Raw genomic sequence first — 12278 nt, 5'->3', positions numbered from 1 at the left:
TCTCCAGTGTTTATCTAGCTAATATGCATGCAGGGGTTTAAAGGGGTGGTCAGTCAGATTGACAGGGTGGTACATGGCATTTCTGCCCCATCATTGGCTTTTATCTCGCTCTGACTTTAAGGGGGTTTGTCATCAGCAGAGCATAAATCAAATTACACTGTCCTCTCCGACTGGAAAACGTGGGAGCACCACGTGCAGGCTTATTGTGCCTAAATTTGACTCCCCGCCAGAATCCAACTCCCCCTTCTTTAGCAGCATGGGCCACCATAAGCGGAGCGAGGCGGAAGTTTATGGGGCTCAATCCCCGGATGTTACTTTTTAATTTTTTTTAAAATATTTTTTTCCCCCATTTTTGATTTCTCTGACTGGACTGGCAAAGTCATCGCCGTCAGTAAATGTTAATAAATAAGCATGCCGGATTGCTTCTGACGTGTGTTTACAGATAAAGCCCCGCCCATTAGGAAAAAGAGCCAATCAGCGTACTGTTTACGCTGCGAGCGAGGGAGGGTCACTGTGCTATTGGGGAAAGCCACTTCCTCGGTGTGTAGATCTGCAGATCAGATTTTATGCATTATCTATTCAGGAGATTTTTGTCAGATTTTATCAGTGATTTAAAACCACACAGTATATTAAAATACAAAGTAAAGTGACCTTCATTAAATGGAGTTAATGGAGTTATGAAATAACTGAAGTTTGGGAGAAGGACCACGCCCAAACCCCTCCTCTCCATTATTACACTCCCGCTCCTCTTCTCGTGGGTCATATTTGTGCCCCAGCTCCTCCGTCTCTTCCAGCTCATGCTCTGTATTTGCTCAGTAAGGGGTATGGTCTGGCTTCAGAGCTCATCAGCTGAGCCGCCAGAACTCTGGTCCAAGTTTCTCAGAGAACCCCTTGCTTGCCTCAGCTCGCAGTAAGCGTGGTCTGCACCTTGTAGCCACCTCTAGACATCCCTTTGCCACCCCTGGGCCACCCTAGACAAAATTCCTGGATCAATCACCGGTATTATTATATACTTATTTCTGACCTTTGTAAATTTTATTTCAACAATAAGAAAATAAAATCGTCCATTAGTCCACAGAAGGATTGCAAAAGACGCTGTCGTATAACTTCTGAATGTATGTGTGTGTTTGTGTGTCCTGAAGGTCAGGTACTTCACTCTGCCGGTGTGTCAGGTGGTGAACGGAAGTTTGGACTGCTCGAACCCATGTTGGGAAAAAATGTGGGAGGTGACGTTACTCATGACGGGCCATAACGTCTCTGAAATCATTCCCCACATTTCAGTCTTCTCGAACAAGATCAACAACATCACGAGCCATACAGTCTTTAATAATGCTAAGGATGAAAATGGCCGTGACGGGATTTTGTTGCACCACATAGCGTCCTGTTGCAAGGACAACATAACGATTGCTGCAGTGGACATTCGTGGCAACAGGGGCAGCTGCGACTTCAGCGTCAGATGGCCCAGCACCGCGGTGACTCCTGGGACTACTGGTACTGGGATTCCCCGGGCTATTGGTCACCAGGACCAGTCACCACTGTCCAACAGCCCTAGAATAACCGTATCACTCTGGACCACTTCGCTATTGCTAGCTCTTGCAGCTCTGTTGCTGTAGTATAGATCTAGGCCAGCAGGGATTAAGCCTAGTCTTGGGCAGCATTTTTAATGGAGATTATCAATTTAAAGGAAAATGTAGTCTAGAACTGGGTTTTTTAGTGTCCTACACACCGACAATAACCGCATGCACTTATTACAATCCTTAGAAGCCAAATACAGATGCAGAGCTTTACCTTTTAGCATTGCTTAGGCCATGTAGCCTCAAGTGCACTTTCCATTACAGCCTCTTTGAGTTACTGTCCAGATACGAATGCTGAGACTTTTACAAACTGAGTTGTTGCCTTATTGTATAATATTGACATTTGATATGAGACTGTTGTAATAATTACATTATAATAAAGGGTAGTATATTCACAACACTTTGCTTTTCTGGAAAAAAAAAAATTAAAAGTATATCGTATTAAAAAAAAAAGACATTTCTGTATTACCTGAAAATATCTTGCCTTAAAAACATGTGGCATGACTGATACATTTAATGTCTAATACTTAAGATGGTTGAATATTTACCATCTATGTTAATCAGTCACCCAAAGACTATGTTCAGACTACCAGCCCAAAATGAATTTGGCATATCTAGATTATATGCAGATTGATTTCTGATAGTGTGGACAGCCCAAAACCACATGAAATCACATGTGGAGGTGCTTCAAACTGCAAATACATTCAGATTGTATTATTATACTTACACTGTTGAGTTTCATAATTCGCAACACGACAGAGAACTACCACACCCAGGAGCATCGCATTGGGAGGGGGTTAGGATGACTCTAAGGGCCTAACAAAATTTGAGTATTTTGGCAGAAAAGTTCATTTCATGAAATCTGCATATTTGTGATTTTATGACCTAACCTCATAATAACAAGATACTCTCTCCTAATTACAAGATATTTTGTCAATTATGAAATACTTTATATGACATACTACTAGTACTAGTACACTGACATAGTACTAAGGTACTTTCTTATACTTACAAGACATTACAAGTAATTATGTCACAATTACATGTCATTTTTTTTACGATATAGTATCTATAGTACTTTCCCAAAACTGAGATATTATTATATTAAAGGTGCACATATTTGTCACTGTACAGTGTACACTGTACAGCCAAATGTGTCCTCTGCATTTAACCCATCTGTGGTAGTGAACACACACACACACACACACACACACACACTAGTGAACTAGGGGTAGTGAGTACACACACACCCAGAGTGGTGGGCAGCCAACTCCAGTGCCCGGGGAGCAGAGAGGGTAAAGGGCCTTGCTCAAGGACCCAACAGTGGCAGCTTGCCGAGCCCGGGAATCGAACCCACAACCCTGTTACCAATAGCCTGGCGCTCTAACTTATATTATAAAACTATGATTCAATTACATCATTAGTTTTCCCTACAAGATAGTCTTCTGTAATAACTCTCATAATTAAGAGATGTTCTGTCACAATTCTACACAATTCACAACATAATCTTCCTTTATAACCAGATACTTTCTAATATTTACTAGATGATGTCACTGTCAGTTACATCATTTTTACAACATCATCTCATAATGAGATACTGCCTCCTAATGACAAGATATTCTGCCGTAATTACGACATCCCATGATTTTGATATTTCATGATAACGAGATACTTTGTCATCATAATTACATTAGACATTGTTTGGTTTGGTTGTAGACAGGTTGGTCAGACACTAGAGGGCGCCACAGTTCCCCCAAATGAAGCAGTTAAGTCGTAACAGGTGGAAACCCGTTTGCTGTTGAATAATTTAAATATTCAGGTAAGTTTTCTTTGCTTTTTAATGTAAATATATCATCCTAAGTTATGAATAAGTGGTTACACACTATTTTAACGTGAGTTTTTAGCTGTTTAGCTCCTGTCCTTCCTCCATTCATTGAGTCCTCGCTCACGGGCTCCCTCTGGCGGGGGAAGTAGGAAGTGGCCAAGCTCCCCATTCTCCGGCTCACTCCGCTGAACACCTCCACTATAAATCCTATAATGCCCTGAGCTAAAGAAACAACAACGACCAGAACCGACACTAAAGGCATTAAAACAAGAATACACAAATCAACAACCATTAAAAACAGAAAGAAACAGAGGAAATTTGCAGGAAACAGAGCTTGCTTTGTTATACACACACACACACATGTATATGCACTACCATTTACTAGTTTTAGAACACCCTCCATTTTTCCAGTAGTCCACTATCAGTGCTTCATGGCCCACGCAAGCCTGTCTTGCTTGTTTTGCCATCGTAGCGTTGACTTTATTACTGCCACTCCACCTGCAGTCAAACCTGCAGCTCCTGCAAGTCCTCTCTGCGCAGCTGAGACAGAGACCTGAGCCAGTGTTAAGATGAGCAACCAGGTGTTGTCATGTGAGCTGCCCATCACACAAGGTGCTGACTCTCAGAAACATGTCTTCTGATGATATTGTGGGTGTGAGTCTGTCAGACCTCTTCCTCAGAGGACAGAGCAACACTTTTAGGAGGTCAATATGGTCAAAATTGCCTTAAAAAGTCCTGTCTCTCATTACTCTGGCTTTAAGACAATATAAATAATCATTTTGGTAATCCTAACTGACCTAAAAAGGGAAAAGTTTATTTTAAAATTATGTCAGACAGTGAGAAAAGCATATGTGCATATGTGTCTTTTTATAGTGTATGTAAACTGTATGTATAGTGTATATATATATATGTGTGTGTGTGTGTCCATATATATATATATATATATATATATATATATATATATATATATATAGCAACAGCGTTCAGCTGAGTGATACAGTGATTGTCCGGTTAGAACGCTTCTCAATTAATCAGCACTGACATAAAGGATCCTTTAATATGAGCAAAATTAAAGCTAAAATAAAAAGTACAAAAGCTGCTCTTCAGGATACCCTTTATTACAGATAGACTCAGAGCAATAACGAGGATAAAAACTAAAGAAAAAGAAAATACAGATTTTTCACAAAGCTGGCCTACAGAAGCACATCCGTCTGTCAGAAAGTAGAAAGAATATGGACACAGTACTTTGGATAGAGCCATAACAAACTGTTGAGCCTTTAGAAACATACAAACCAAAGGACATTGTGTGACTATTTAAAGAAAGGCTAAATAAAAACACAACCGGGCACACTTAGGTTCTGTATGGGGAAACTCTTGGGTCACAATTCGGTTCAAAATGAGAAAAAGGTGAGATTTAAAATAATGCCATTACAGTACATGCAATTAAAGTCGCTTAATGATCTGCATGGTCTTGTCTGAAACACTGTCTGAGGAACTGCTGTACATGGAGAAGCACATAACTGAGATGTATGGGTATGTATGTATGGGTTCTACAACGATATGACGGAAGCACTGGCGAGACCCTGGTTTTGTCATGGGATTGTACCATCTTATGCCATGATGATGATGGAGTGTATCATGTACCTGTGGAAGACCTGTATTAAAGATCCACCAGGCTGTTGTGGTGTTTGGCGTATTTCCAGAAGAATGGAAAATGTATGAAAAGAAAATGTGCAAGTTTCCAGTTCAAGCTGAGAAGAGCACATAAAAAACCTACTGACAACAACAAATGACAAAGATCTGCTTAAGACTGCTTTATGGGACACAATGCACAAGACATGGTGTACTGAGCTGGATGGTAGAAGGAAAGTATGTCACGTCGGATACTGTTCTTCATTTATTCCTGCGAGATCTGAATTCAGATGTTTAACATAGCAAGTAAAATCACTTAAACTCTAAGAATTCATCAGAGTCCAAACGTCCATTCTTCATTTGTAACTACACACGTTCCACAGTAGCTAAGGGATAATGAGCCTCAGGATTGAGATTATGATTGATATACATTGTGATAAATCATCTAGATTAACAAACATTTGCAGTGGTGGTCCTTTCCCTGACCACATAGATCAGTGGTCAGGCTTTGGGCAGGAGCTCTGTAGCAAAACCAATTAAAATCCCTAATTAAGGACAGAGTAGAGTTTTGAGGGGTGTGTGTTGTAATTGGTCATTAATTTACCCCCACGTAGCCATTAACCCTAACGTAGCCCTGGCTGTGTGCTTTGTTTTTAGATATTAGACAAACCTCTAGCCTACTGCAGGCCTTCTTGTTTTCATATCGTTAGCTTTAGCCTTTAGCTTGGTCCATTTATTTTATTAAAGCTGACCATTTTAGTCAATTTTACACTCAGAAATAATGTGGTTGCAGTTCTGATGTACTGAGGTACTGTAATTGGCTATGAGTATTTAAATACTTTTATTCTGCAAAGGGTAAATTAGTGCTTTTGTAAGTATTTTTGCTGTTTTCTGAAAGGAAAGGTTAGATTACAGGCTACACTCATTTATTATCGCTTCTAATTTCACAACCTTTTTGAATATCATACTAATAAACATACATATATATATATATATATATATATATATATATATATATATATATATATATATATATATATAAAATGTATTTGTTTATTTATTTATTATTATTATTTTTTACATAGCCAATTACCCAACCCACACGTTTGTATTATTGCATGTAATAATACTAACGTGTTTTCAGAATGCTTTGAGGAAAGAGCCGGGTACCCACATCTGATGCACCGGCAAGGAGATGCCCGTGTCGGCCAGCAGATGAGAGCGTCACCCAGAGAAAGCAAAGCCAGTTCTGCTCTCTTGGGCTCCTGCTGCTGATGGAAGGCAGCATGACCCTTGCTGAAGGTAAGTTTTAGTTAGCCAGTGGTGACGACTGACTGAGTTACTCAATAACTCAACCACGGCAAGACAATCGCAAAAAAGCACTGGTGGAGTGCGCTGCACTGGTGGAATGTGCTCAGTGTTGCAGGCAGATACGCCAACAAGGCCATGTATGGTACAATGCACTTTTTAGCACATCCTCAGAGCAGAGCATCATGTTTAACTAACAGGCTAAGTTAAGAAGCTGCAGTGTAAAGTAAAGGTCATCTGACAGTCACACATTCTACTGTAGCTTTATTATTAGATACATTACGCATCTGTGGGCAAATTAAAGAGGGCCGGATACTACAACCGAAGTTCTGCTAAATAGGGCCCAGTTCCCCCAACAGCATCCTATTGCTAAGAATGGGCAGAGAGAGAGATTTCTGTGTGAAGCTTGTCAGACCATTTATGAACAATGTTTATGCTTAGATGCTTTTGGGAAATCAAGCCCTGAATGTTTTTATTGTTCTAGTGATGGTACTAATGGTCCTTCTGTACGGACATATGCTAATACCTCTGGACACATCAGGCCAGTGGTAGCCTCAAACACAGTGACACCACCACAGTCAGGACGAGGTCTCAACATAGTGGTTAGGAGTTAGGAGCTCAACCTACTGCAACGATTTGGCCAAAAAGATGGTGTTTTACTACATGTTTAACTACATGAAAAACGATGCAAATTGAAGTGGCAAGGAACGTCTGGACCCACGGACAAATCCACAGAGTTTAAGGGGTTAAAAAAAACTCCAATTAGCATTGTCAATGAGGTGCTATGGTCACATGCTGTTGCTGTCAGGCACTGGAGAAGCACTGATGTCGTTTGAGGTGCTCTGTGTCGCTGAACGTCTGGCTGCAGTGGCCGCACTGCAGAGTGTTCCTCTCACCCCTCTCTCCGCTGTGAATCTGCTGGTGCCGTTTCAGGTACTCCACTCGGCTGAAGCGTTTGCCACAAGCGCCGCACTCATAAGGCCTCTCGCCCGTGTGGATGCGCTGATGCCGCTCCAAGTTGCCCAGGCGGCTGAAGCTGCGGCCGCACTGCAGGCACCTGTGGGGGCGCTCGCCCGTGTGTACTAGCTGGTGGCGCTCCAGCGAGCGAGAGTGCGTGAAGCCCTTGCCGCAGAGTTCACAGCGGTGCCGCCGCTCGCCCACCTGCACACACTCGTGGCTCTTCAAACCCCAGGCTTGGCTAAACGCCTGGCCGCAGACGGAGCACTGAAAGGGCCGTACCTCAGCCAACGGGCACGTGTGTTCCGCCAGGTCGCTGGCTGAGTTAAAGCCACCACCACACTGCGGACAGAAGTGAAGGGGGTCGCTGCCCTCTCGGCCCGACTCCTCCTCCTCATCGTCATCACCCTGGCTCCCGGTGGCCGAGGGGAGTTCGCCGGGTTCTGTTTTGTGTGTTGACGGGGGGCCGCCGTCCTGTTGAGAGCTGCACAGACCATCCAGGCCAATAAACTCCACACTTTCTGCAGCGCTCCCGGCGTGGGAGGAGCTCTCTATAGGAGGTCCCGCCTCCTCCCGCTCACGTTCTGCCTTTAGAGCAGTCTCGAGCCCACTGAGCTCATCCCCGCTGGTCATGGGTTCCGCTGACAGCGTAGGTGGCTCCTCCCATGCTTCGCCTGCAACTGATCCAGAACCAACAGAGGCCGGATCCAGCTCCCCTGAACGTTCCAACACACATTAACACACGTGTTAAATGATGTAGTTGAGAAACTATCAGCTCTGGACCTGTTGAGTACAGTGTGGTGATCTCTCTGTTCAAAAACACTCCACTAATTCAGTTCAGCAGGTCATAAGCTTTGACGAATATTGTACATATTTATGGAAAGGTTTATTGTGACATGCTATACACTATATGTCCAAATGTCTGTGGACACCCCTTCTAATGAATGCAATTAGCTACTATACAAACATACAGCTTGTCTAATCCCTGTAGAGAAGTACTGCCTCTCTGCACTCTCTGGAGCAGATAAACATAAACCTTCCATACCTAATGCCAGGTGTGGGCTAGAGGGGTGTAGAGCCCCAGCATTGGGCTGTGGAGCAGTGGAACTATGTTTTCTGGAGTGATGGCTGGTGCACCATCCAATACTTTTCGGATGAGCTGGGGAGTTGGGGAAGAGGTGGGGTGGTGATTATCCAATATCCCAACCTCACTAAGGCTCTTGTTGCTCAGAGCAATCAAATCATCACAGCATTGCGCCTCCAAAATATAGTAGAAAGCCTTCTTCCCTGGCCAGCAGAGACAGTTACTCCAACAAAAGCAGGATAAACTCCTAAATACCCTTAGGAGACAATGGCTGAGCGGATGTCCTAATAAACAGCTTATTAACAGGTTTAAACAGATAAATCACCAAACTGTGCTCGACACAATCCCACCAGGACCAGAACCGGACACCACAGGTATAGAGCACAACAGCTGAATCTGTAGATCTGAAGCATACACATGTATACACTTATACAATAAAAGCTTGTGACACCAACAGTCTATTGTTGACTCTGAAATTAGAGCTACAGCAGCCTGTCAGTGGGAGAAAAACACCCCTCCAGGAGTTTTAGCATCTACATTTCCACTGTTCAGCACAAAGCTGCAAATCCTCCTTCCCCCACTGCGTGCAAAGCACTCATACAGTCTCATAACGCCTTGCCTGCCTTCGCTCCCACACACAGCCTTGCAGTGCTCACCGTGGGTAGAGCTGGTCTCACTCTGGCTCATCTGGAGCGCCTCCTGCAGCAGCCTCAGAGAATCTGACCTGCAGCCCTCCTCCTGCTCACACCGACCAGCAGAGAGAAAGCAACAGAGTGCATGACAATACATATGAGGCAGTCCTCCATGCCGTTCAGGCCTGTAGTGTTTATTGTGCACAATGCGTGGACCACAAAGCTCATTCTTAGAGGAACCGGACTGGGGTTTTCAGCCAAATTGTATGGCTGATCACCACAATGTAAAAAACCCATTGACCCAGATCTTCTAGTAGAAGCTGAAGCATGTACCCATTGACTTCTATTGTATTTGGGAATCACCGTTTTCCATCTGCTACAAAATATACAGAGTATTTCTTCCAGTGTGTGGTGGTGGTGGTTCTTTGAGAGATGCCATAGAAGCACCACATTTGGTTCAATAATTAACCATGTTTGTAATAGATATGTAAGCGTGTGAAGACACCTGTTCACAGGTCTGAAGAACCATCACTTAATGTAAAGGCTCTTTACACTCATACATCCTATATGGACAAAAGTATTGGGACTAAGTCATGGTTTCTTCTGAAATCTATGGTATTAAAAACAGTTTATCCTGCTTTCTACTAGATTTTGGAGGAGCATTGGTGTAAGGATTTGATCGCATTGAGCGACAAGCGCATTAGTGAGGTCAGGATGTTGGATGATCATCACCCCGCCTCATCCCTGACTCCTCAACTCATCCCAAAAGCCATCCATCATTACAGAGAACACAGTTCCTCCACTGCTCCACAGTTCAATGCTGGAGGGCTGTATACTACTCTAGCCCACACCTGGCATTAGGTGGCATGGGGCAAACAGGTTCATGTTAATCTGCTCCAGAGAGTCCTATTCTATTGGCAGTACTTCTTCTCTACAGGGACTAGACAAGCTGTGTGTGTGCATTTGCACATCCATATCAGCAATAAGTGCAACTTAAGGAAACTGAATGCATTCATTAGAAGGGGTCCCCAGAAACATTTGCACATTCAGTGCGTCTCCATTACAAACATGGTTCTTTACAGAACCGAAGGAGGTTCTTTGATGGCATCGCTCAAAGAGTCCTTTATTATAAGAGTGTATATCACTGGCACTTGGCTGGGTTGCTAAACTCAATATAAGCTTCTATCCGTCTCCTGCGTTGCTTCATACCTCTCCATCCTCCACCTCCCTCCTTTCTTTCTTGTTGTCTTGCACTCTTGTACACTCTCTCTCTCTCTCTCCCTCCCTCCCTCCTTCTTATCTCTCCACGCAGCTGCTTCCTCTCCTTCTATTGGCTGCTCACCTCCTCTTTAATGCCGGCCACCTCCTTCCTCTCCCCAGAGACACGTCTCCTCTCCTCCTCCTCCTCCTCTCCCTCTCTCTCAGTTGGCAGATGGACTCGGAACACGTCCCTCCTCTCCTCCCTCGCTCCTCCAGCCCCCTCCTCCCACGCAGCAGCAGCAGCAGCAGCAGCAGCTCCAGCTCCACCACCACCACCACCACCACTCCTCCACTCCTTCCCCTGCTTGGCTCCTGAGAGAGAGGGGAGGGAGAGGGGAGGGGAGGGGAGGGGAGGGGGAAGAGGGAAAGGAGAGGAGATCAGGAGGGGGAGGGAGACAGTGAGAGGAGGAGAGGGAGGAGAAAGAGAGAGAAGGGAAAAGCATGAGGAGAGGGTCGCCATTACAGCTACTCTCACTCCATGTTGGTTGTCAGAAAACAAACAAAAAAAAAAAGCAGAAAGGCAAAAAGGCAGAAAGGCAAAAGTAAACGCCCCCCCCCCCTCCTCCTCCCCTCCTCCATGTGCGTAATGCCACGCTACTGACTGACTGAGCTGTCCTTACTCGTGTCCACTTTGCGCTTCTTGGTCCCCGAGTCGTCCGAGGCCAGCAGGCCAGCAGCTCGGCGGTTCGTAGCCCAGGCCATGCCATATTTCCTCTCGTTCCTCAGTTTGTTTTCGGTCAGCCTTAGGCGCAACTTCAGGGCCTCGTTCTCCTTCCTGTTCAGGGAAATCTCCACCAAGTAGTCGTTCACCGTGTCCTGGAAGAGTTTGGTGATCTCGCACACGGACGCGCGAACCAGACTGTCCATGACTGCGGTCAGGTGAGCTTGAAAGGTCTTCACCGAGTCCGCCATGGTTTTACGCACAGTCAGACTAGCGCTCAGTGTTCACGCAGGCATTAACGTTAGCCTTGGGGTTTGTTGTGAACACATGCATGCATGCATACACACATAAATATGAATAGGAATAAATCAGCAGCCTGGCTAGGGGGCTAGGTTATCTCTCAGTCCATCACCTCTATCTCTCAGCCTGTCTCTCACATTCCTCACACAAGTCAGATTTAGCATTCCCGTGTAATCCTATAGGCTCACAGCTCACTCTGCAGCCCTCCAGCACCTCCTGCTTTCCTGCTGTATCACCGTTAAGACCCACTGCCACTCAGAATTAACCGGCTAATAAAGTTACAACTTAGAAAACACACACTCACACCAGCCCTGGAGAACAGATTGCGCACAGCTGCTCCAGCCTCTCGATTATTTACAAAAATTGGGGGAGATAATCATCCCACAACTGCTCAGGTTCTCTCAGCCGCTCTCATCAGCCCCTGAAATGATTTGAAATATTAATAAAGCCCTGATTTCTGCTGTGAAATAGAGAAAACCACTGTGCCACACCGCTCGGTGCTGTCTTCACCTTCCCAACTCAAGCGCTTTGCATTTTCGCCTACAATATTGTTTCCGGACGTCGTCCTGTGCGCATGCGCGAGCTTTGTTTATTTATTTACCGTAAATATCAGAAAACGCACACCCAGCTATCCACAATCATACATGTCTGTTATTTTTCACTCACATTAACATACATAAAACTCATGGATCTTTTGCTTTCCTCCAAAAACTTACAAATAATAACAATAAAATTCATTTTCATTTAGTTTTATATATATTTTTCACTTTTTTTTTTACATGAATAATGAAATGATGTTGATGGGGGCTGAGACTGGACAGCTAATGAAGTATCTAAAGCCTTTCAAAGCTCCCTCATATATATATATATATATATATATATATATATATATATATATATATATATATATATATATATAATTATTATATGATCTGCTCACAGTTTTGGGAGATCCAAAATATTTCTACTCCATTCATGCTAAAGTGTTGGACGCCCCTAGTCAACATTTCTGATACTGTGAATTGGTGGTAAAAGGAGAAATAAT

General features: G+C 44.0%; 1 protein-coding gene across 1 annotated transcript; it reads right to left on the bottom strand.

Annotated features, from left to right (window-relative positions):
- Positions 1-4501: 4501 nt before the first annotated feature.
- On the bottom strand, positions 4502-11767 carry LOC140540754 (uncharacterized). Its single transcript, XM_072663182.1, has 4 exons — positions 10893-11767; positions 10355-10584; positions 9037-9118; positions 4502-8012 (listed from the first exon to the last, which is right to left on the bottom strand). The coding sequence occupies exons 1-4, from the start codon at positions 11182-11184 to the stop codon at positions 7144-7146; spliced, it is 1473 nt and encodes a 490-aa protein (XP_072519283.1). The 5' UTR covers positions 11185-11767; the 3' UTR covers positions 4502-7143.
- Between the last annotated feature and the right edge of the window lie 511 nt (positions 11768-12278).

Source organism: Salminus brasiliensis, chromosome 19 (assembly GCF_030463535.1).
Source record: "Salminus brasiliensis chromosome 19, fSalBra1.hap2, whole genome shotgun sequence".
NCBI lineage: Eukaryota > Metazoa > Chordata > Actinopteri > Characiformes > Bryconidae > Salminus > Salminus brasiliensis.
This window is presented reverse-complemented; position numbering and strand designations above follow the sequence as displayed.